At 41.4% G+C, this 26,443-nt stretch overlaps 1 protein-coding gene, 1 long non-coding RNA gene and 1 other non-coding gene across 5 annotated transcripts in view; 2 read left to right on the top strand and 1 right to left on the bottom strand.

Moving 5' to 3' along the window:
* The first annotated feature begins 1,124 nt into the window (after positions 1-1,124).
* On the top strand, positions 1,125-7,530 carry LOC148050454 (uncharacterized). Its single transcript, XR_015701051.1, has 4 exons — positions 1,125-1,402; positions 2,227-2,297; positions 3,138-3,277; positions 5,646-7,530. It is a non-coding gene; the product is annotated as an uncharacterized LOC148050454 (long non-coding RNA).
* LOC148050455 (small nucleolar RNA SNORA13) lies at positions 2,448-2,579 on the top strand. Its single transcript, XR_015701154.1, has one exon. It is a non-coding gene; the product is annotated as a small nucleolar RNA SNORA13 (small nucleolar RNA).
* Positions 7,531-7,985: 455 nt separating the features above from the next.
* The window catches only part of EPB41L4A (erythrocyte membrane protein band 4.1 like 4A), a 139,811-nt gene continuing 121,353 nt past the window's right edge, over positions 7,986-26,443 (bottom strand). For all 3 annotated transcript variants that reach the window (XM_087742221.1, XM_087742222.1, XM_087742223.1), the window contains 6 exons: positions 22,063-22,182; positions 16,314-16,361; positions 15,606-15,674; positions 14,610-14,720; positions 13,671-13,752; positions 7,986-12,140 (listed from right to left, as the gene is read on the bottom strand). In XM_087742221.1, coding sequence (XP_087598347.1) covers positions 12,012-12,140; positions 13,671-13,752; positions 14,610-14,720; positions 15,606-15,674; positions 16,314-16,361; positions 22,063-22,182 — 559 coding nt within the window. In that variant the 3' untranslated portion in view covers positions 7,986-12,011. The remainder of the gene's footprint in view (positions 12,141-13,670; positions 13,753-14,609; positions 14,721-15,605; positions 15,675-16,313; positions 16,362-22,062; positions 22,183-26,443) is intronic.

Genomic DNA, 26,443 nt, shown 5'->3' with positions numbered 1-26,443 from the left:
TTATTCATCTTCCCCCCATCTATGAAGGCTGCAATGAATCATGCCTTTTCTCTAACACTTGGTCATTTGGCAGCCCTTCTATGACCTCCTGTAATTTAGGTAAGATGTCACATATCAGGCTGTCCTGCAGAAATGACTTTGCAACTGGGCACCAGGCGTAACTACTCTCTCTGCTGTTCCCAGGTAAGGAGGAGCTAGAAGAAGCAAGCAGGCCACAGCAGCTCTAAGAGGCAGAGCAAGAAAGGCAGGTAAGACAGCTGTACAGATCTCGGGTTTCTCGACAGCTGGTAGTAGCCTCATTCTGCTTTTTCTCCAGACGTGGTCCCGGTTTATCTTCCCAGTGTACGTAACTGCTCTAATCCCCGCTTCTCAGTCTTTTAAACATGGCATGTATAGCTTCCACTTACAGGGTCAGCAAATGTGGAAACTGTGCACTCAGAACTGAGCCTCTGCCAGCATTCAGGCATTGAATGTCCAGGGCTATTGCCCACTTTCCCTACCTGAACTGAGGTTGGTTACTTTCCACGTGCACCTGCAGAGCAGACAGCAAGGCACTACGGATATGATCACAACTGAGTAATACACAAGACCAGGATGCTTATGTGCAGTCCTCTCACTATGAACCTCATCACCTTTCACATGAGAGCTACTGCGAAAACGCAGACCCAGCGTGCTCAGAGGGAAACCTAACGCGGCCTGTGAGTGCGAGGATCACCTCCCACCATGCGAGTCCTCCAGACAGGAGGACTCCTGAAGGACGCCGTGCCTGCAGCAGGGAAGATGAACGGAGCGAGAGCTTCAGGCATGAGAGGCGCTTTCTGTGGCAGCACAACCGCACCCGCCGGGGCCCGGCTTGGAGAGGCCACGCTGCTGCAGCCCCCTCACCACTCCCCACCGCACGGCCCGGCGGCGGCACTGCGCATGCGCGGGTGGGGGCTGGGGGCGGGGTGTGCCCCGCCCCTCCTCCCCGGGTCGCTTCCATCGCCGTCTGGGCGCAGGTGGCCAGGGGAAGTGTTGACCCCAGACCTCTCCCCCTTTCTCCCGGCGAATTCGCCTGCTCGGGGGTCCGCCTGTTGAAGAGATGGAGGCTATAGCTCGCGTCTGTGGGAGACCCGGTACGCGGCCTCTGCGCTGCGGGAGGAGCTGCCTCACGGCACCGTCCCCCCTCGCCCTTGCGGGCATATTGGTTCACCCCTCCTGAGGCAGGCTGGGAGCAGCAGGGGCCGCTGGTCTCTTCCTCGGCGCGCTCGGAGGCTGTTGGGCGGCCGTTGGGGCCGGCATGTGCTCGCGGGGGGCCGTTGCCGGGCGGGGCGCGGGGAAGGGCCCGAGGCGCCCTAACGGCCCTGGGCCTGACCGGTCTCTGCTGGCGGCGGCCGAGCGAGTCAGGGTGCTCGCTGAAGAGGTAGGCCAGGCTGCAGCGGGCGGGGCGGCGGTCCGGGGCGGGCTGAGCCGGTAGCGGGAGGGGACGGCGGCGGCGGCGGCGGGCCTTGAAACGCCCTCCCCGCTGTGGGAGGTGCGGGGGGCCTGGGGGGCCTTGGGGCGGGGGGCTTGGCTGGGGCCGGAGTGCCGGTTTGTGAGGGGAACAACCGTGCCGTTTTAGCACACGGACGACTTTTTGTTCCCCCTTCATTAATTTTGTCTCCATGAAACAGCATTGAGTGAATCCGTGGCCCTTCATCCTCTGGAGATTCTGGTTTTGAAGGTTTCTGTGTAGGGTTCTTGCTGCTGCTTCGGAGAACTCTCTAAAAGCTCACCTTTTGGAAGAGCGAGCTTTCTGGTTTCTTTATATAGTTGGTTTATGCTGAACTCTTTTGGACAGGCTTGTGCCCTGCGGCCAGCACTGCATACAGTCGTCAATGCGCCATATCCCTCGATAGAAGGACCACCGATTTTAAAGGAATACTTTTTCAGTAATGTGGAAAAGATGAGTGGGGCTGTCATATACAGTCACTTGTGCCTGGCTTTCTGACATGTTGATGGCTTTCTGCATAATTCGTGGTTGCTGTAGCAGGCAACTGGAACTTGTGTAGTAAAGTAGCCCCTAGTCTTAAAGTGTGCTGATAGGGATGATTGGGGCTTTTTTTTTGTCAGGTCAGGGGGCATAGAGTCTGCCGAATATTCTTTGAAATAGGCGATTATTTCAAGTATTTCTTGTTAGACTCCTTCTACTGTTCGTATATCTCAGTCACTCTTCCAAGTGAAAGTGTATTCTCCATTTTCTTTCAGGTGAAAGCAGTGGAGGGCTGTCGATGGCCTAAGCAAGCACCAACATGACCACAGGATGTCCCAAGAGCATGGTATGCTTGGCTCGTCTTGGTAAATGCTTACTCTGTATAAAACATTATTTACTTGTGAATTTTTAAGTATTTGCCTATTGATGAATTGGTCTTGTTCATATGCTGTTAATTTAATTTTGCAGAGATGATCAGTTCTAATACTTACATTTTTGCCTTTGTGTTGCCCATTCATTCCTGTCCAGAATGAATGTGGTGTCAAAAAAGGCAAACAGGAATTCTTGCTCAAACTGTTTAAGGAGTTGGTTATTTACCTTTCTCCTCCCTGTTTTTGCAAGGACAAAAAAAATCTGTAGAAATGTACGGTTGAGCAGTTATAGTAGATTTTATGCTTCAGTCTTTTTAAATGAAGAATCTGACAGTTATTAAAAGAGGAAAAGCTAAAATGATAATGGCCCCTTCTAGCATTGTTTAGCTGTCCGGTCTATCATGATAACTTCTTACATCTGTGCTGCAAGTAATTGGTACATAATATTTCAGACTCCTGCAGTAGTTTCTAGTTTTTCTATTGCAAAAAGATATCTACAGCTTCAGAAAACTCAGCTACAGAAAAGATGAAAATCTTCTTTTATGGGGAAAAAATTTGTTTTGCCTTTGTGCATTTGCCTTTTTGTTATTTGTGTCTGCTGTCAGAAAGGTATAAAGAGAATGCCTCTGTAGGACTATTCAGTATTGGGTAATAATGTATTCCACTTTTTTGCTGTACATAGAACAGTCTTTCCTTGGATGCATTTTTGAAAGTGTAAAGTATACTTTAATATTGCTAGCAGCGGCGGCTCTTACCTTGGGGACTGCAGAGACTGTTCCTACCAGAATGCCTAACGCTATGAACGCTTCTTACAGAGTTCTAGTGTGTTTTGCTGGAAGCTGAAATGCTCACAGAGATAGCCCTATGTTGTGAAAGCCTCTGAGCATGAGGAGGATGTGTAGGAAAAAGTGACAAAGTACTGATTGCCCAGCTGTCCTGCAACTTCCTTCGCGAGGTGAGTGACAGTAACTTCTTGTGCAGCTGTGCCCTTCAGCCTTGTCTTACAACGAAGCAGACTTACTGTTGAAAAAGAAAGAAGTTTGGCAGAATGGCTTTAGAGCAGAAATTGGAATTGAAACACTGAGAATGAGATCATCCTGATGACTATGTTCTCATCAACAAACGCGAAGTGGAAACCCTAAAGTAAAAAGTTTGGTGTGAGTGGCTTACTAAAAGCAGTGCGTGGCTGCCAGTGTGTCCGAGAGGAGGCTGTGCTTTTCCATGTTTGGTTTTTGGGGGTGATACTGCGGAGCAGTTCAGAATACAGGGACTGAACGTGTTCAAAGACTCATGAAACATGAAAGCTCAGAATCTTATATGCAAAATGCCGTTTCACTCTAAAGTCTTGGAAAAGCCAACACTATTGAAAAGTTGAGTAGTGCAAGTCAGCATGAAATTCAGTGGTACAAACAACGCATTAATAAAAATTGCATGCATTAGCAAAGATTTCTTCAGTGCTGAAACCACGGTTTGTGTAACCTACGTACCCAAGGGTGTGCAAGTCTTTGAAGCCAGGAACTTCTTGGTCAATATTGCAAATGTGATGTAAGAAACATCCAGTACTGAGAAATCATTATGATAACTTACTTGCATTTCAGGGAATGTAAACCAAACAGGGTAAACTATTAGACAGCCTACTCTAAATTCCTGTTGAATACTTTGTGCAGTACTCAGTGAAAGAAAAAAATGCTGGAGGTTTTTTTTAGCAGCAGCAGCAGCTGACTTACGACTGTGAACAGACTAGTTGCTCTAACATAGGAAGGTACAGCAGTGATGAAGGGTAGACTGAATGGAGACCAATAAAAGATGTCCTGCTCGCACATCTTGTGCAGTTATGCCTCATTTAAACCTCAGTATTCAGGAGCTATGTTCCAGGACACAAAAAGAACCAAAAGTACCTTGCATATTTGTGTGCATTCTTGTTTTTGTTTGATGTATCCAGCTCTCTGTAGCGAAGAGGAGGGTGCTGAGACACAGTGCTGCACAATGATATTTCCAGGGGAGAACTAAAAGCTGTTCAAGAAAGCTTGGAAAAGATATAAAAGTTATGGAGAAGTTTTGGGAAGAATCGGGGTGGCATTTGGCACCCATTAATGAGTCATTTGGATTATTCAGGCTTTTGAGTGGTAAACAATTTCATTGCCTTTTTTTTTTTATTTTTTCACTGTGCTAGAAATCGATAATACTGTACAAACTACTACAGAAGAGAAGTATAGATTGTATAATTGTGTGGTGTTTGCAGTGGCAGCTTTCAAAATGTGATTGTAGCTCTGGGAAAGCAGACTGATTATTTGGCAGCTGGTCACAAAGACAGCATGACAGGCTCTTAAGCCACACTGAGCTGAGTTCTGAAGGAGGTTAGATCCAATAGCTGTTCATGCTTAAGAGAGATATTCAGAAAGTGATTATCCAGCAGCTGTCAGATCGGTTGATCTGGAGTTGTTTAAAGAATATGTGCTATTTCCTGATGAGAAATGACTGAAGTAACTTTTTGGGAAAAATTAAACTGAAGATGGTTCAGTATTTTGCATGAACATGCACATGTTCATACAAAAGTGCACTAGAGTGATGTAAGATCCACTACATTACTGTTGGTTTCCTTGCATGAAAGAATATAACAGGAATATTGAAGTGAAGCAATGAAATTCCTTCAAGTTTGTCACAATGCCCTTTAAAATACTAGAATCATGCATTGAAATGTGAAAATCTACTTGAGCAACATGAAAAGCACAGACGCACTTACTGCTTTACCAGTGCAGTCGATAGAAAAGGAACTAGTGAAATCCATCCCAGACCTATAGCCCCGTAGGCACTGGGGGTTTTTGCAAGGCTGAAGAATAAGATGGGCACTGTTCCCAGTGTATGACAGGGTCATATAAAAAGAGAAATGTATGTGTAATCCACTATGAGTAATGTATCTAATAACAGGGCTGGTACTTGTTTTTCAACATAAAATGACTAAACCTTGTCTTTCTATTATTGGCTCGGTATTCTTTTAAACTGTCGTATAATTCAAAGGCATATGTGTGCATGAGTTACTACTACAAAACTACCTATTGATTCTCAACAGCTAGAAAGCGTTAGCTACGCCAGCTTGTAGTTAGGATCTGAAATCTTGCTTAGATGGGCAAAGAGCCTCTCTTGCATGTAGGCTCTTTAAAAACTAGATTTGCAGATTGTAGCTTTTGACTTTCTTCCAAAGGGATGAGGGGGAAGCTGATCCTTGTAACTTTGTACAAGTCTCGGGGATCTAGAGAATGGTACTGAAAACAGCTGTGTGCTACGTGTGTCCAATCTCACATTGTGTTTATTTTTTTCCCTAGGAAGAATTGCTAGAACCAGCCTGAGACCAGTGGCAATCTATGCAAGACTGCTCCATAAGAAATAAAAAACTTCAAAAGATGGAATATTAAGCCTGCATGTAGTAACACAAGGTGCTTTTAACTGTATTAGGGCAGTGTCTGGTAATGTTTAGGTAGACAAAAAATAAAGATCTATGTTTCTGATCTCGGAATTTCTATCTTTCCCAAGCTAAAATAGAAGTTGCTTCTGTTTGACAGCTCTGACTTGCTCTATGTTGGTTTTAGGATACCAGTTCACCTCTTTGGGCTAAATAAAACCTAGGAGGTATTAAGTGGATGGGAGGTGATCACTGAAACCGTGGTTTTCTGTAGTACTCAGAGATTGGGTTAGCTGAGGTTTGTGTTGTGGTGAGGAAAAGTAGAAATCAAAATTCAGCAAACCTGGGTTTAAAAATAGCAGGAAAGTTTTCTCCAACATGGAAAACTGCAAGCTTGATTTATTATTACTTTCATCAGCTGCATAATATGGTACTTCAACTAAACTTGGAGTAAAATACTCTAGGGATAACAATGGGAATTCCTGCTTGTTTTTTCGGTGGGCCTTACCGTAAATTATTTTTATCAGAAGAGCAAATGCTGAAGTTACATACATTGCAATGTCTGATTTTTCAGTACTGAGTGTAAGCAAATTACTGATGCAAAGTCTAAGCATAAGTTAGTTTTTGGTTTTCAAGAGGTTTAGACGAGTAATTTTTAGTGATCCAACATGCAATTACAGGATGCACTTGAAAGCTTAGGGTTTCTGTTAGGGATTATATTCCCTAAAGATACCATCTGTTCAGGATTTTTGCTCATGGGTCTTTGTTCTTAAAGTGCAAGACTGGCAGGAGTAGCTTTTAAGACTTTTTTTTTTTTTAACTCTTGAGAGCAACAGCTAATGCCGAGTTTTAATGATGGCTGTCTAAAATGTTAATTCCCCTTTCAACAAGAAAAACTGTAGAATCTTAAGCTTCAGTGTGTAATACCTGTTTCATAGTGTGGTGGAACAAAGAAAAAGTGAGGTAGAGGGAGGAATAGGTGAGTGTAAGGGTCCCTGATTACTAAAATAGTAATGCTGGTAAACATTAAGTATGGTGTTAAGCAATTAGGACAGCCTTTTAGTTTCTGAGTGGCTAATGGGACTGTACCCTTGGAAAAAACCTCCTTAATTCCTTTTTTTTTTTTTCCCCTTCCTCTGTTTTACATGAACATAATGTCTGACAGACTGTTGAAGTTGATAGTATTAAAAAGTAGAAAGGAGGACAGATTCTGAGGTGGTCTAGGGGAGCAAGAGAGCAAAGATCTGTGCACTAGGTTGGTGTTGCACCAACCCTTCTTTGTGCTCTGTGGAAGAGGGCTCTCGGTATTAAAGGCTGCAAATCAGAACTCTTGAGAGGCGTGCACAAAAGGAAAACTGGCTTGTTCCAAATTCTCCTTTAACCTTTTAGCACATGGCATCTGAGTTGACTAAGGCTAGCTCTATTGAATGAAAAGAGTCTGTATCAGTGAGGGCAATCTTGAATGTAAATGTTACCACTTCTGCCTAGCAAAGGTGCTCATTTGTAGTAAATTTAACGGTAGTATCTTGTGAAGAATGTCAAGTACATTTTGATATCCTCATTGAGGAAATAACTGCATAGTCCTAGCTATTTTTTGATATTAGCAACTGATATGTGTACTGAATTATATTAACTGATATTATATATGATATTAACTGATATTATATTAGCAACTGCTATGTGTACTGAAGCCCTGCTTCCTGGGAAGTGGCTGGACATTGCCTGCTGATGGAAAGTAGAGAATAAATCTTTTGTTTTCCTTTGCTTCTGCACACGGCCTTTGCTTTATTAAACTGCCTTTATCTTGACCCTCAAAGGGTTTTTTCCATCTTATTTTCTTCACCCCGTCCTGCTGAGGAGGGGAGTGATAGAGCAGCTTGGTGGGCACCTGGTGTCCAGCCAAGGTCAATCCACCACAACTCTTACAAGGAGACAAATACAGGAGAGAAATTGAAAGGGAGAGCATCTGCCACACTGGCTCTGCATCTGTATGTCTGGTTTGACAGCTTATGTAGTCTGCTGTTGCCTTCTGGTGATTTTTAGGTAAGAAAGGAAACTAGTATGGATATGTACTGGAAGTATAAAACATATGCTGACAACTTTCTGCTACCAAGAAAAATACTTAATCTGGAGAAGCTGTATCCTCAAGTGGATTTTAATTGGTACTACACCTGTTTTTACCAGATGGTGTTGTCAAATGAATCTGTGTTTCTGAAGGCTTTGCTCCGTTGTGTAATGTAAATAAGACACGCAGGCAACCATGGAGTGCCCTAAAAATTCAAGTTTTACTTGACTTTTAAATAACCTGGACACAAGTATTGACACAGCCATCTATCAAACTCAATTTAAAATAAAGTACACAGTTGCTTCATGAATACTTAATGTACGTAGAACATACGCATCGCATTGATATGTTTATATATGTTGTTTTCAAACATCTTTCTAGGGAACTTTGAATTAAACAGGCTCTCCCAAAAGAAAATGTGCTATCTATTCAGTTCAACATTCACTTATATAAAGATGATTGATTTGGCAACTTAAATGGTAGTGATTTTTCCCCAACCAACATCTTCAATATAATGAGCTTGATTAGAATGCGAGTTGCAAGGTTACGGATATTGGTAAGAAGTGCAGTGTAGAAAACAGCAAGTCAAGGCTAGCTCCTAATGAAAGAAACCAGCTAACAAGCAAGGGGACCAATATGAGCTATACAAAAATGCTTTTGTGTTGTGGTTAGCAAGCCCTCTTTATTGTACAAAATACATTTCGCAAAGAGGTATATCTATGTTGGAAGTGTTGCTAATTAATAAGTGAGAGCGTTTGATAACTTACCTATCCTTAGCACTTACAGAAGTCTCAGAAGAGCTAAATGCAGAGGCACGAAGTTAAAATTGTTGGCCTGAGATCAATTCAGCAGACTAGGAGCAGAAATAGGATGAGAATGTCTCAAATATCAGTCCTTTGTCCGTGTGATGACAGGTCTGTATGGCAGGCAACCCCAGGGTAAACTCTGCCTGACAGGGTTATACATTTCCTGTCTTTTGCCCGACTCATCAGGAGGTGCAAGCAGTTTGGACCAACATCCAAACTCCAGGTCTGAAAACATACCTGCCTCTAGGCAGCAAAAGACCCGAGAGCCAGGGAAGGGTAGCAACAGTGGAAAGGGCAAGGTGTAGCCCAGAGTTCTAAGAAGCCAGCCACCTACAGATGTTGTAGGGCTGGTTTAGGGCTACAGAATGTAGCTGTGGCACAGTAAGTGCTTTCAGTGATTGATCACTTGAAGGTATCTCTCACAAAAATAACAAGATCACAAGAAAAGGTGCCTTTCTTCAAATGACTGAGGAAAAGAAGCTTGAAAAGAAAGGAGGTTCATGTATATGGAAGAGATTTCTTTTTCTGTACTATTAGGTGACAGTGACATCCTTGTCCAAGCTTTGCCTTGTTCTGGCACTGACACTTAATGTGTAATACAGGCATTAAGCTTAGTCTTTCCTTTGTGGATACAAAACTGTACTGTGGTGCCCCAGACTGAGCATTAGACTTGCTGAAACCTGCTTCCTACATAGTCTCATTGGAGGTAAGACCACTAACTCAAATCCAGGACTCTTCTTTCTGTACGTGTCTCATTTAAATGCAAAAAAGTTGGCTTGATTACAAAACAACTCTCCTGTGACTTGAGAATTGAAACCTGTCACTATTAGACTAGATCAAAGCCTATTTTCTGATGTAGTGGCATAAGTGAAATACCACACGCTTGGCTGTTGGTAACCAGCAATAATACACAAAAGCCCACTGGCAGATGACAACATACAGGAAAACATGAGGTTGGATATAAACTTTACAAGTAATTTTCTTCTTGATCAATATTTGAGGATTGGCAAGATATGGACACTATGTACAGATAATTCTCAAATAATAACAACACAAATCTTCCTGAAGTAGCAGATATGTTCTACTTGCCTGTGCCCGAGTAAGGAATGCAGAATAATGGTAATGATTTAGAAAGCAACAAACTACAAGCAAGTGCATAATGCACCAGCTTGGAACACCTTCTTGAAGAAATGAGGAGTGGCTTTCCTTGCAGACACTGTAACCCATTCTGGTGTGGTTTGTCATATTTCAGTAGTCTTCCAAAAGATTGTGATGCTCTAGAGTAATCTGTATCACCGCAATCTTTGCCACAGTGACGTTTTTTTGTGTTTGGTTTTTTTTCTTTGTTTTGTTTTGTTTTTGTTTTTTTAACTAGTGTTTGTGAGAATACTACACAAGGTCATAAATAGATCCTAAAGGATCACTCTAAATTGGAGCAATGACAATGAAACCATTTAACAGACTTACTTACAAAACAGTTTGAGCAAATCCTTTAAGCCAAGCCCAACAACGTCCTAGGATTAAATCTGCAGTAAATTCAGAAAATGCTGAAGAACCTCCCTGAAAACAGAATTTTTACCACAGAGGGGTTCTAAGCTCTCTCCGTGCCTTAGATTTATTCACTGAGACTGAAGACGCAGAACTGTCCAAAATAAGTGATCAGACAAAAATATTTATGAAGTGAATCTGCCTTGCCTGGCACAATGCAGCATCTCCTAACCTGCAGACCAATCCATACTGTGACAGGAGTGTAACAAACTGCATGGCTACCACCCTAGCTAGTAGCATCCACCTGACCACCTCGGATCATTAAACAATAAAGAATCAAAAAATGAAGTGCAAAATCAAACACATCATACAAGGTTTCACTTCTCAGTTTTCTTGTTTAAAATGTGTATTAGTAATCCCATGCCTCTTGTAAAGCATAACTTAGATGCCTTATGCTCCCTCCAGTTCTCGAAGAGTATTGCGTTTCTGGCAGGGCTGCAGTCCCCTGGTACGGTGTTGCTGGGGGTAGAAGACACAGGACCACTGCCAGTCACTGAAGGTGGTGGGGGTTGAGTTTAAGCAGGACAGATGTAAAAAGGCACATGAACTACTACAGCCATTTCCAATGCTGTTTGACAAATTCAATATTTAGTTTGGGGATTACACTTAGCAAGAGTTACTTCCACAACACAAAGATTTTACTAAGCTTCTTAGTAAGTCAGCAACGCCAGAAGGCTCATCCATGTACTGACTGTGGACAAATGGGAGGCAGAGGAATGACTTCAGCTATTTGTACGAAGCAACAGGACCAGGAGAAGAGCTAGGCATCACTTCAGATACATACTAGAAGATAACCCACTCAATGTGCAGCATCATTAAAACTTACTATTCCTACTGTGACAACAGAAAAAAATCGCAATTATCATACCTGAAATACTGCCTTTGTCACTTTATCATAGTAGAAATGGCTCAGAGAAAAGTATCGGAAGGTACTAGCATTGATTATTTCACATGAAAAGAGATTAAGGCAGACTTTGCTAATCTAGTTTAAAAAAAAAAAAAAAAAGCCTATTTGCTAGCTGTCTTAAATCCTACTCTACAAGTTTCATTTAACCAGTACTTAAGTGTCTTGCTAAGCAGTCTTAATATGGTGGGTCAGTACATATTCTCCAGTTTTTTTCCAGTGTGGTTTGCTATAAGGTGATAGATGTATTTCTGTGGTATGGAATGTTCAATTAAATAGTCCCTCTACATAAAAGGGCAGTCAAAATTGAGAACACTTAAAACTGCCAAGGGCAAGTAAGTCTGTATCACCTCTGGAACATTCTGCTACAGGGTGTTACTATTATTTCTGAGCTAAAATGAGTTGAGTCAACATTTGTATTAACATGAGCATCTGTTGTTGTGCGAGGCTAAAATAAACCTTGTAAGAGCTATTAGTCCTTATGTCTCAGGACACAAGTTGATCCCCATACAAAATTGTGAAGATTTCTCCCCATATCACACTGTATTGCACAATTGGCCAAAAATACGACTATTTTGCTTCTCTTGAAGCATCTGGTCCTGATCATGTCAGTTAACAGTCATTTTTTGGAAAAAGGCTATTCAGTTACAGAGCAGACCATAAAGCCTGTTTTGTGGCAGCAATTTTTTTTGTTCATTTTTTGGAAATGTAACCGCTGATCATTCAGTTTTACTACGACTTTTCTTTTTGGTTGTCTAATTAGGCAGCTTCTCCTCGATCAGTCACACCACTAGAACGGTGTCAGTGATAAAAGCATTGCTTGGCCTGCCCAGCAAGCAGGCTGCGCTTCTGAGTGTCCTGAAGAAATTGCTACCATGTTGACTTCGGTTCCTTCCCTTTCACACACACACACAAATTCTTAGTTTCCAAAGAATAAAATCCATTCACCATCTTCAGTTATGGCAGTCAACTCTCCACCTTGAAGCGTGACACCTGTACAGTTTTTATGATCTTACTGGTGGATTTTCCATCAATGTCGTTAGTGGATAGCTGAGATGTTTCCTCTATTAGGCTGTCTTTAGATCCGTTCTGTCTCTGAAGGGAACAAATGAAAACATATTGTTGAAAAGGTATAGCAGAATTTAAATACTGTATTTTGATAACTGCTGCTATGACAGCCTTAGACTAAGGATATAGCAATGTATATATATATATATACACACCAGGAATGTTAAAGTGTCTACATTTATTTGATCAAACAGAACATTTTCCCCCTCTTGCCTCCTCTCTCCCCTGCCAGCTGCTGCTGCTCTGAGCTATTCGCATTCAAATTCCCTATTCAGGAAATGCCACGACTAATTATTTGATATTTAGCAAAACACTGCAAGCCACTGTTGTGAGGGGGTCTGGGGCAGAGGCAAAAGAGAGGTGTTTGTGGACACTGAACATTTTAACATTAATTCCCTCCAGGGCATGAATTTCAGCCATATTGTATTGGATAAGAATGGAAATAAGACAATGTGAATTTTGAACAGGACTCAATCACACAAGTTACCTATTTCTACAAAGCACATAAATGTGCTTAGCCTTAAGTATACCAACTTCCCCTTCATTGCTGGAACAAGTCCTTACAGAAACATCCAGGACAGCTCAACTTTTTCAATTTCCATCATATGCAGGAATACAAATACCCTGGAACTTAATTCCTATCAAAGAACAAGTAGTCTGTTAGCTAGCCTTAAAGTGAAAAATATCTGTTTATTGTTTTAAAATTGTTCAAGCTTACATTATTTTAACTGCTTATAAGATAAAATATGACATGTTTCACTGGTGGTATTCTGCACAGTTTCCACACTACACACAGTATCAGCATGTGGTTTTGGTATATCCACATGCCAGATTACCAGACATGATGACTGGTGTGGGAAGTTAGGTAGAAATGTGTCTGGAATTCTCCATTCCATGTTTCGGTTTCCCTTTAGTGTGCTTGTCCAACAGACCTGCAAGTGCTTTTTGAATATCATTTGCTTCTCACATTTTCAGCTTAATAAAACTACCAAGCTGAGAGACAGGGTGCCGTAATTTATGATGAAAGCCATTGATTACATCTAAAAAGACAAGTTCTATCCTTTTCAGATTTGAATAACGGAAAAAACTATTCAGCATTTGGGGAAAAAAAAGAAAAAAGGAAAAAAAGCAATGCTTCAAGCCCAAGCAACAAAACTCTAAGAAAAGCTCTAAGAGGCGGCAAATAAATGACAGCAGGTTGTGACTACAACTGCATCCTAAGCACACTTGCATATTTTAAGAAATTGTGAAGGTTGATTCTCCTCCTGTGGAGAACAGGGTATCATCTTAAGGAAGCATCAAACTCAAACTGGGAAAGAGTCCTTCAGCAACAGAGGCAGGTGTTCGCAGGGGCGTATGCTACAGAACTACATATATTTGGAAATATAAACAAAGTAGTCAGACTGCAAAATATAAAATTTCAAGTCACACTGCTGCTGAAAAAAATCTCGGCCAGCTTTAATTTTCACTGAAAAACAAAGATGTAATTTAAGCAAAGCACTAGTCCAGCCCTTCCCTCTAAAAAAGTAAAATTGCAAAGGATGCACAATTACTAACCTGTTGAGTCAATTGGATGCTGGGACCTCTAGCATCTGAAGATCGTGTAACAGGCAGTGGAGGCACCAGATCAGTTTTTGCACTGGAATTACAATATTACAGAGTGGATATTACTATAATGAAGTAAACTATAACTGTGCACAGGAAGAATAATGAAACTGACCCAGAGAGCTACACAGATCTGAAAGGCAAAATCCAGAAAGGCTTATCACCTGACTTTAGACATCCAAAAGCTATTGGGCTGATCCTCAGTAGTTGGTGGACACCTTTGGGGCATAGGTCATCCCATCCCTTCTCAAGGGGCCTGTCTCCTCCTGGTCTACAGAGGCAGCCCAGCTTCATGCAAGATGAGTCTCACGTGAAATCATGGGTGTGCCACACCTCCTTCAGCGTGCCATCCAGCTAAAACTAGCCTCCCAAGTGGGTGATATTGACTGCTTTTGATATTTAAGGTCTTAATAAAACTGAGAACGGGGCTGTCACTATTCCATTCAGAAATATACAATTTTACAAATCAGTCTTCTAGGAAAGACTGATCCACCCATTGCTGACAAGTGTCGTACTAGAGTTCCCATGAAACAAATTACAGGAGTTAATACACGTGATATCTTAACTCTACTAAGGATTAAGGTATCTGGAAAGCAACTCATGAGTTCTCATACCTTAGGCAACTTGATGACCTACCACTGAATAGCAACACAGGTTTATTTTGGCTTTTTCAGTTTTTCCCCCTTACGAGCAGATCAAGCAAGCCTCTGTGGCCCAAAATAGACCAGAAATGTTTTTGTATTTGTTTGAGTCATTTAGCTCTGAAGAGGGTTGCCTAAATCCTATGCCAGCAAACAACCACGTTTATGCCACTTCTAATCCAATCATGATCATTGAACAACTTTTGGGCCACACTAAATCAGGCCATTGCCAATAAGCACATTCACATACTTCACTTCAGACAGGACAGATCTTTCACCATCAGAGCACTGGGACCGCCGATACTGACGGTAGCTTCGAGGGGAATGTGAATGCCTAATGCGGATTGGGTCGCCTTGAGTCCTAACAGAGACAGAATTCACAACAGTTGGTTAGTAAACCAGATCTTCAGCACAAAAACATAAATTCAACTGCAGACTGAGAGATCTTCCCATTTCTTATTAAAGTATAACAGATGGCTTCTTGCACAGGCTGAATTTAAAAGGCTGATGCTTTTCTTACGAGTCTGTACTTGGAATTCAATGTTTTAAAAGTGCAAAGGTCACAAACTGGCATGCCCATATTTGAGAATGAAACTATTTAATAAAGAATGCATTAATATATACAGCTTTAACATCAGCCATTTCTGTGTAGTGGTGTTGTGGAAGCACATTGTAATGCAAACTGGTATCCCCTTTTCTGCCACATGCAGCTGCTTGCACTGACACATGGCATCCCAAATGGGCAATTATCACAATGAAATAGATGTCCATTCTTGAGGAAATAGCTATGCCCTGGCAGCTGCCCATGACAAGCAAGGAAGGGGGTTGAACAGGTCAAACAGTGCCTTAGATGATTAGAATGAAAATTTAAAAGGTAGCATAAGTTTAGGAAATAAATGGATTTGCTTGTTTGCATTCAGTTCTCTCTGATTCTGTAGTGTATAACATAAAACTGATGGATGGCATAGGGAGACATGCAGAACATACAGACATCCGGCACATTCATGAGTGTGTGCGAGAGATAGGGAGAGATGAAGATGATTTTTTTTTTTTATTTTGGAAAGAGAAAATATTAGGTTTTAAAATTATTAATTATCCTCACCCAACTCATCCCAGATGAGCATTTGGAGTAGATAAAAGCTTAGAGATTATGTGTAAACCCACTCCTATTTCAGCATGACAGAGTTCACAGTAAAATAAGAATGGGCTTTTATATTCACAAATAAAAGTCCTGACATAAACTCACTCTATTTTAGTATATGGAATTTCTTTCAATTGCTCCTCAGACAGGCCAGATGGATCCACAAGCTCCTTCCTAGAAAGGATTAGGCAAAGTGAAAAATGTAACAGTAGCTACCAACTGCAAAACCATTCTTATTTTTATTATATTAAGCTGAAAAGATTTACTGAAACAAGCTGTTGTCAGCCGTGAAGCTATCTTGACATCAAAATAGGAAACCTATTAAGAAATGTGTCTAACTTCACCTTGATTGCTTCAGCTGCGTGTCGCATCCTGTTCCACCCTCCTCTCACCTCCCTGCAAATCTCATCTTGTTGCTTCACAATATATATGAACATTGTGTATACTGAACATCGAATATGCTTTTGAATAGCTAACTACCTTCCTAACTGGTAGTTCTATAGCATGTGGGACCTCATCCTAAAAGTGTCAGTGTTACAAACAAGGACATTTTGGAAGCCCCAGAAGAATAAATCTCTAAAACGCTGATTTCTTCTTTAATAATCCATCTACATACAATGGTCATCTGTATTCAGTGCATTCAGTGATCTGCAGTATCTTCTACACAGAGCAGGTCATTAACTCCCACATAATTTACTGTGGCACATAACTAAATCAGAATGTAATGCCTTATAGCCACAGTGCAGGGGATGTGAGTAACTACATTAGAGGCAAATCAAGCAGTCACTCGGACCCTACAAGCACAGTACTTACTGAATATGTTTCCACAGTTCTTCTTTAGCTTGTACATCTGGGCTTCTCCTATAAATACCAACAAAGACAACAAAGGCAGAACTGTGAAAACCATCATCTGACATGTTGCTGTTCAAATAACTTTTAACAGCACAGACCCTGCACAGAAATCATAGTAAATGTAATCCACCAGTGACTTCAATTTTAAGGCTTGTTATCTCAGAAAATGCATTAAACTTCATTGCTTTATTTCAGCTGAAAAGTCGTTTCTTGAATGACAGGCTCTCAATCACAATTTCTGTTCCACTAGCCTTCAGCAAGAGTATGCATAAAATATAAACAACCGCAGAACTTCACAAGCCAAATCAGTGCCCAGCTACTCCTACCCCTTATCCAGCTGAGGACAATGTGTTTTGGAATAACACTTTTGCAAGAGGCCCTCAGAAACGTCCTGTGGCCCACAGAGCCCTTTGTGGGCAGGAGGAGGGACAGGCCACGCCAGGCTGACACACCAGTAATCCCTGGCCATTTCCAGTGCGCACCAGTAAAGAGGACCCATTGCTCAGCTGTGATCACAGTACACCGTCTTGCTTTCTGGTCATTTCCAAGAAGGGTTTCTTGCTCACTCCATTTACCTTTGTGATGTCCAGGACAAAAAAACAACAAACAAACCAAACCAGTAAACATGCATACTTACACACACAAATATTTCAGCAAGTATTTCATTCACAGAGAAAGTACTTAGCCAAAATTGCAATTTCCCTGTTGCAGACATAGAGACATAGTAAAGCAAGCCTGAATGGCACGCCTCACATTTTCCACTGAATTACAGAAGATACCACCTCTAAACTGGATCACATTTATTTTTATTTTTCTTATCCTATTTTATTGCAGGGTTAGTGCAAAACCACTGCTGTTGCTGAAGTTGCACCTAGAATTCACCAAAACCCATGCAGCATAATAGATTAAATAAGCATTTTACACAGTGGCAGGGACTACATTTGCATAGAGAGATCAGATAACTCTTTTCATTGGGATTATATAAACTCTATGTCAACAGCTAGACCATTCCACACCATCTGAGATGTGAGGGATGCAACTTTTAGACAGATTCTGCATGCACAAATGCTCCCACTGAAGTCACAGTTCCTCAAAGATTAAGTTTACATCATCAGATCGTACAACTTGCCTTTTCTTCCTTAAACAAAAGGGCCTATCATATTCAAAGATGCTTTTGGAGTGACATAATCCAAATTTAAATTAAGATCAAGGAGGACAGCTGAGTTCTGCATTTCAGCATCTGTAAAATCGGCTCTCCATTGCCCAGTGGCAGAGCTGTATCAGAAATAATTTCAAACTGCTCTCTGGCACTAAGTTTCACTGTTTTCTTATTTCACTGCTATTGTGTTTGGCTCATTTCCAGACTTCAATCTAGGAATAATGTTCAGAGATATCTGTATTGCAGTAAATGTTATACAGTTGGTGTACAGGCAGGTTATTTAGGGATGGTAATGTTTGGGGTTTTTTTTTCATCTTTAATTTACAGGTGCAGAAGTGCTGGAAGATATTAGTTTACTGCTTTATAAATACCAGAGAGAGACAGAAGGGTGAGAAACAACCTTACATTTGTGATACCCCGGTGGGACTAATACAAACTAATCCATAACCTTCTCAGGCTCCAAGGGGGCGATGGCTTTCCAGACAGCCTGACACAGCCACCCCAGACGATTCCCGTCCTTGAAGGACTGCTCTGCTGTCTGTTCCGACTGCTCAGGTCCTCATGATGGGAACAGCTATGGCCACGAGTAGCTTGCAGTCCAATTCTTCTCAGCGTTCAGAGTTTTTTGTGGCTTTATGTGTTTGTATTTATTACAATGGATTTAATTTTCTGTAATTTTCACTTCTCCTATCTCTCCCTCTCCCTTCTCGCATTTACTTCTTCTCTCCTTCTTACCTCTGTCCATGCTGTTTTTAACTTCCTGATGCAGTAGCTTGGTATGCAGTGGCATTTAACAGCCTTTTCCACCCCTCAGTTTTGAATTGATTTCTCCTTCCATGCAACGCCCTGCTCACAAAATAGCAGCTGCAAACCCTGCATTCACCCTGGGGCTGGGAAGATAGGCATCCTCTTCTGAGGCTGAATAATCAGGCAGTGGGGAATGTGAAAGCTCCCTGAAAAGCACCAGCTTCTCCAGGGAGGCTTTGTCATGCTTACAAGCCCTAGTTTGCCTGAGGAAGAAAAGCCTCAAGGTCACTCCCAAACCCAGGATCCCCACAAAGGAGGGTATTGTGCACATCACTGACCCATCTGATCAGCTCATGGCTTTTACTTATTCATGGAAATACAACAGTTCAGGATGCGGCCTTAAGTCTCACATATCACCAAACGTCATGTGAAGCCTCACCTACAGTAAGAAGAAGTTATCTTCCTTTCTCTATTTTCTAGGAACTGTGCCTCCTGCTTTCTACAGCCAACTCCAGGCATTTAATTCTGTGATCTCTGCCATTCTCCCTCCTCCCACCCCTGCAACTACACTAATAAGGAAGCCACTGCTGTAAAAGACTGGTTTAGCAATATGGCATCCCATGAGGGGGAAAAATAAAAGGAAAAGGGCTAAACACAGTGATTCCTCAGAGCAAACTTTTATGAATTCCCATCTTGACATTTTTTTTTTTCCATCTGTTTAAGAAGTGTTACCATACTGGGATAACCTCACAGCATTTATTCAAGTTAACTCCCCACATAAGAATATGCTACAGATAAAGTATCATAATAAAAGTATTTTCCTTCCAAAGGTCTGTTCCTGCTTCCTTTGAAGGCAGAATTAAGAAAAGCTTACAAAAAGAAAGGTCTTGCTAAGGTGAAATGTAGGTATTGCACATACTGCATAGGAAATTCATGTTTGTATGGTTCTTAACAGCCCACAACAAAGCAATCCTTCTATTAAATCTTTAAAGCCAGATCACAATCTCTCTTTCACTTTGGTTTCATTTTTTTTACTGTGAATTGTTTTAGCACTCACAGTTTTGACATGTAATGTATACTGAGATTGTCCTATTGCAGTATCTGAAGCAATAGCTTCTGGACAATTTGTACGCTAATCAGATTCTCTAATGCACAAGAAATCTAATGGGAATTCCCAGTAAGTGATGAGTGCCATGGGGTTTTTTTTGTTTATTTTTATTTTGTTTTCACAAGCTTGAACAACTCTACACATTAATAAGGTCTACATTATTTTTTTGTGTCTGCATCTGCACCCTTATTAATATTTCAGTTTGAGTCACAAATGGTAAATTTAAATAGCCATGGAATTTTAATGGCCATTCTTCTTAATTAAAAAAAGCCCTTTGGCTACACAGATGTTTTACATGAACTCTTGAAAATAAACCCTGTAGAACTAGAATTGGGAGCTCTCCCTATTTGCTGATTCCTTTAGGAGAAAGAAAGGTCAAATTCTTGTCAAATATTTTTATTCCTGAGACTGAGGAGACACCACCCCACCACCACCACCACTGATTAATATTACTCATTATCAAACAAATGAAATTCACTGTGCCAGCCACAGTAACAAATATTTCAGCCATTACTTCACACTTCCAAAGTGAACCTCTAGTTAAGCTGACTACAATAAGGAGCTTAATGTGAAAGACTTACCTGTACTACTAATATGAAGGTTTGGTATCAATTAAATGTGCAAATTGAAATGACCATATGACCAGATTTAAAGAAAAAAAGCCAACCATACCCTACACCCTAGGGAATCACGTTTCCCTTCCCTCTGACCCACATCCAGTCATGTAAGCAAACACCTAAGCCAAACTAAATTAAATAAATGCTCTTATAACCTACTGCAGGTTAACAGTTAAATGCCTTCTACAAAACTTTTTTTAAAGCACTTTGAAAGGAATTCCCATTTTAGTTTTTTTAGTTCCTGCTTGCATATATTAAGGATCTCTGCCATACTTGGTAGGTTTGGGCTTATCTCATTGTTTTGTTTTTGGGTTTTTAAACTGAAGAGTGAGACAAAAAGGAGGAATATATTCATCATTAACACAATAGGGAAAAGAAATGAGAAGCCACCCAAAATCTTCAGGATTTTCTCATTTCTTTGCTTCCTCTAGGATCTTTCTTCGTTAAGTAAGATGCTACAGTTATATTTTTTGCTAATAGTAGTTTAAATAAAATGTAACTCAGAATGTCACTGTGCTGGAAAATAAAAGCCATTTCCTAAGTTAAATTAGCCACAAGAGGGAGCCTGTGCCGCCCAAGCAATGAAATTTACTTGGTCTATGGGAAAAAAGAAAAGTTGGCTATAAATTTAATCTAAACATTATTAACTGAGTACATTTCCTAGTTTATAGCACTTTCTGTATATAGTAAAAAAATGTAAATCAAACTTAATTAGCTATATTTTGTGGATTCCATACAAGTGAGCTTTAATATTCCTGATTTTTAGTAATATATCATTGTGTAATTACACCTAATAACATTTGACTTTTGTGCAGCTGAAAGTGAACAAGTCTGTACAAAGCCAGTTAAAGTAGAAATTCCAACATTTGGAATTTTAATGGCAAATTCTATTTCTCATAAAAGAATGAAAACTGTGCACTATGAAACTGGAAGCAGAAATGTGTTCTAGCAACACGGGCAACTGAAAACAGAACTCAAGCATATTTTAATACTGGAAACTTCAGTGTGGGTTATGGTTTCAACCGGTATGAATGAAATAACCATTTAAGGCACTATACAATTTGCCTTGGTAAGTCTGAACATGAAAGGTAAATTTAAGAAAAGACATTAATGAAAAGTATCTACGTAAGTGTGTTACAGAGGCCACACATTACACCATCAGCATCAGGGCCGGATAACTCATCTATTTTAGCCAGGCAGTGAGGGTGGGGGATACAGTTTTGAAGACTGCTCTCTCTTCCCTTCTCTCCCAGTGCCTAACAGCTGCTCTCCTGGCACTCTTCAACACCGTGGGCCCTGCCCTGCCCTGCCCTGCCTGCCAGGCACGCTGATGCTGGCGCTGCTTTGGATGGTTGCTTGGATGGCAGATTAGGTTGGACACAAACACAATACAAAACAGTGTGTTTATACCCCCAAAAAATGCCATTAGAAGGAAAATATAAATGAAAAGAAATCAGCGCTTTTATTAGTTTGAGAAAACTAATTTTAGAAGCTCACAACTTCACCATGTCAAAACCGGCTGTCAGCAGGAACGGCACTGCCTGGCAGCACGGCTCCATCATGGAAATCCTGACATCAGGATGCAAAAAATCACTGACTGCTGCTTGCCAATGGTAATTTGACATGGAGACAAGTAGCTGGTCTCAGCTGGAACAATACCACAGACATTATATGATTAAACGAGCGTGCATGCATTTCACAAAAATGCCTGCACCTATCACACAAAATCTGAATGTTTCCACAGACATGCTGCCCAGAAGAGGGAATCACTGTCCTCATTACAGAACCAATGTTCAATGAGCCACAAAACCATCCAGGACTCTATCCAAGGTGATGGAGAGAGTTCCTGACAAGCCCTGTTAGAAAGCCCTTCCTGTGTTATTTGTACCCTGAAATTCAAATCACTCTACAAAGCGAGTTTGACCACAAAGATAAATCTGCTAATGTGAGAACATGCCACGTGAAAGTCTCTGTTCCTCAGCAGCTGAGAGCCATCATCACACTAGAGATATTCCTCCTGCTTTTTAACATGCTACAGCAGTCTTAATTTTCCCATTAAAAAAGGCAAGGATTACATACGATCGAGATCTGTGCCTGGATCGCCGGTAGTTTGGATCCGCCTGGTTTTTCTCCTTTTGTCGCCGCAGTACAGCTTCCCACTGAGGAGCGGAGTCAACCATGTCATTCTCTTGCCGTAATCTGCAAAAGGAGTACTGGGAGTTTAGTCTGAGGTCTCTGTCACAGGATGCTCTGAGAAGCAATGGGGTATTTTTTTCCCCACAAAAATCCAGCTCCTGCAGTGCAATACTTTAACTTTTTATCTTGCTAAATTTTAAGTAATGCTCCTGAACAACATTAAAATGTAAGAATCTGTATCAAAGAAAACTCATTGATTTGCTATTTAGAAACAGTGTAAGCCAAAAATGAGATGACCCTTTAAAAACAGGACTACAACTTGAATTCAATTTGTCTTCCTAGCCTGAGCCAAACATCTAGAAGTTTTTTTCCTGCTTAAGTATTCAGGTCCACCTCATCTACAGCAGATGTAAGCCCAACATCATGATACAAGGCTCTGCTACCACAGCTTTTCCAAATACTTTTTTGCAGCACACACCTTCCTAGAATCCAGGGAAAATCCCCCAGGGATGCTGTTGGTGAGTTCCTGCTCAGAGGAAGCAATCCCTCCACCCTGACCTGCAACAAAGCCCAGCATACATGCAGAACTCCCTGGGTGCCCCAGACACATATAATCCTGCCATTGTCACCCCTTCTGCACCGTCCCCTGTGGCTTTGTCCCCTGCGGCTTTGTCCCCTGTCTCTGCTTATGTGCTTCTAAACAACATGATATGCCTTCTAATTATTTTTTTTTTTTTTACATCCAAGAATCCATTATTGGCATGTAGTACAGATTAAACCAAATGTCAAAATCCTACAAATTCACCACATTTGTTAAAACGCTGAAGTAACTGTACAATGACACAAAACAGACAGGGCAACCAGCATGCCAGTATTTGGCCATTCAAAGCTCTACAGATGTTTCACAGTTTTGGGGTTGCAGATATGAGTAGTGTGATGAAATGCTAAGATGGAACAAATGGATAAGCTTGGTCACAGCAGTGAATTTAAAATTCAGCAGGGATTTAGGAAGAACCCTGGAAAATATCGCTCCAAGAGTGGGTTCTCTGATAGCATGGTATGACTGGCATACTGAAGAAACCAGAGGAGCTTAAAAAATGGGAAGACTGACAGGTAAAACAACCAAACAAGCCAACAAAGATAAAGGGATTACACTGGAGATGTGACTGATAGGAAATGCAAAGCATGCTGTTGTTGTTGCTCTTCACTACAGAGGTACCTTTCTCCTTGAGTTTTGAATCGTGTCAGGCTAAACTGGCTATGCAGGCTGCTGCTTTTCCTTTAATCAGATCTCCTCTCACACACGTAATGAATTTTAGCTGGATCCCCAACTACTGTAAATGGCCACAACTCTACAAAGTGGCCCTGATCATCTGGAGAAGACTGCAACATCAGGTTTTGATTTCTAAGCAAGTCTTTTTAAACCTATAATCTGGTGACAGGGATTAACATAAACTTCTATCTAAGGATTTCGTAGAAAAACTCACACAGCAATAAGTAATGAATTGTGATTTTCATCCCGAATAATCCACTTTGTAAAGGCAGCAGTCATCCCACATGGTATAAACACTATCAACTGCCTTGCACATATGGCAGTCACTTGCACAAAAAGAAGACATGCGGCTGCCAGACCAGCGCTGCTGCTGTGGGTGGTGGGTCTGCCCGCTTGCAAGTACCTCGCCCCATCTCTCCCAAACAACAACTCCTAACAGGTCAAGTAGACAGCTGTGCTCTGAAGGAGGCACGTGGATGCTTGCCATAAAATAACCGAGCGCTACTCATTCTTCTCAGGAAACCCACACAACGCAACAGAGCACAAGGTCCGTATGCCATCACTGAGCACATGAGATCCTGCACCTCCGTGTTTGAAGCCACACTTCCACACTGACTATGAATGACCTCTCGTTAAGGGAGTAAACACATAATTTCTGCTCTGGTCCATTCTACTAATCTAGTAGATTAGCATCTACTGCTGTGTGGCAAGCACAGTCCTTAGCAATGCATTCATTTATCTCCCAGTACTTCATATTTCTACTCTGCCTCCTTTCTTCTACTTGTTGTAACAGTGTTCATCATCATTATTTATCTCTTTAATTTGAGCAAAATACCAAAAATCTAAATACATAAATTAGCATGCCAGCTATTAAAACAAGTAGTGTCAAAGTACACTCAATGTACACTCAAAGTACTGTTGCACCACAGCAGAACTCTACTAGATGGAGATAGGAAGCAAAAAAGCATTCATTTCGCAACTGCAAAGAAAGGTACTATGCTCACATTTAACAACATAAAGGATGACAAAGGTAACACAATGTGTACACAAAATACATTATTTAGATGCAATGATCAAATCATAACAATTTTGGGGCAAAATCTTTAGCTTTTTGGCAACAGACATGACGACAACAACAACAACAAAAAAAAACGAAACCAAAAAAGTGGAAAGAAATTAACTCAAAACCTTAATTTCTATTTAAAAATACTTTTGACAAACAGTGTTGCTTGTAGTCCAAGTCCATTACAACTTTCCTTTCATTCTTTTCACTTTTTGCTCCTACAAAGGAACAAGTTGATTTATGTCTTAGAGAAAAAAAAATCCTTGTTACTGGCATGTGAAATAAATTCAGTTGAGATTAATAGCTATCACAGTGACAAATTAGGCATCGTTTGCAGGAAGACTTGATGGTAAAATGGAAAGTTGTAAGACTATCATCACTCATCTGTTGACTTAGAGATGTGTTTTTTCCCCACTTCAGGTGGTATGATAGCAAGCTACCTTTATGCAATGATAAATTCTCTTAAGACAAGCAACTCTGAAGACTTGATTCTTGAAACCTCATTCACAGTATCTGAGTGTAAAGTTATTATTTAGGTACAATGTACAACAATGAGGGGCTTGTTGGGGATGTGAAGGTCAAAGGCAGCCTTGGCTGCAGTAACTATGAGATGGTGGAATTCAGGACCCCAAGAGGAGAGAGAAGGGCAAAAAACACAATCACAACCCTGGACTTCAGGAGAGCAGGCTCTGCCCTCTTCAAAGATCTCCTTGGAAAAGTCCAGTGGGATAAAGCCCTGGAGGGAAAAGGGGCCCAAGAAAGCTGGTTAATATTCAAGGGTCACCTCCTCCAAGCTCAAGAGAAGTCCATCCCAGCAAGTAGAAGTCAGGCAAAAATGCCAGCAGGCCTGCATGGATGAACAAGAAGCTCCTGGCAAAACTCAAACACAAAAAGGAAGCATGCCGAAGCAGGGACAGGTAATGTGAGAGAAATATAGAGACATTACCTAAGCGTGCAGAGATGACGTTAAGAAAGCCAAAGCTCAAAGCAGAGGTGTCCATAAGTAGACAGGCAAAAAAAGGAAGGCTAGGGCCTGCTGCTGAATGAAGCAGGGGACCTTGTAACATAGGACATGGAAAAGGCTGAGGTACTGAATGCCTTCTTCACCTCAGTCTTTACTAGTAAGACCAGCTTTCAGGAATCTTAGTCCCCAGAGAGCAGGAGGAAAGGCTGGAGCAAGGAAGACATAACGTTGGTGGAAGAGGATCAGGTCAGGGAAGACTTAAGCGAACTGGGCATACATGTCCAGGGGCCCACGGGTGCAGAGGAAGCTGGTTGATGTCACTGCAAGGACTCTCTCAATGGCCTTTGAATGATCATGGTGATTGGCAGAAGTGCTGAAAGGCTAGAGGAAAGCAAATGTCATTCATGTCTTCAAGAAGGGCATGAAGGTGCACCCAGGGAACTACAGGCTGGTCAATCTCACCTCGATCTCCAGAAAGGTGATGGAGCAGCTAATCCTGGAAACCATTTCCAGGCACATGAAGGACAAGAAATTAACCAGGAGTAGTCAGCATGGATTCACCAAGGTGAAGTCATGCTTTACCAACTTGAGACTCTTCTACAATGAAATAACTGGCTTGGTAGATGAGGGGAGATCAGTGGATATTGTCTACCTGGACTTCAGGAAGGCTTTCAACAGCATCTCCCATAAGGTCCTCATAGAGAAACTGTCGAAGTATGGGCTGGATGAGCAGACAGTGAGGTGCACTGAAAACTGGCTGAACAGCCAGACCAGAGGGAGGTGATCAGACATGTAAAGTCTAGTTGGAGGCCAGTTACACCACACTACTGGTGTACCCCAGGGGTCAATACTGGGTCTGATCCTGTTTAACATCTTCACTAATGATCTGGATGATAGGGCAGGGTGTACCGTCAAGCAAGTTTGCTCATGACACCAAAATGGGAGGAGAGGCTGATACACCAGAGCATCGTGCTGCCATCCAGAGAGATCATGACAGGCAGGAGAAATGGGCTGACAGGAACCT

Source organism: Nipponia nippon, unplaced genomic scaffold, assembly GCF_047370975.1.
Source record: "Nipponia nippon isolate SJK-2023a ecotype South Korea unplaced genomic scaffold, ASM4737097v1 scaffold_8, whole genome shotgun sequence".
NCBI lineage: Eukaryota > Metazoa > Chordata > Aves > Pelecaniformes > Threskiornithidae > Nipponia > Nipponia nippon.
This window is presented reverse-complemented; position numbering and strand designations above follow the sequence as displayed.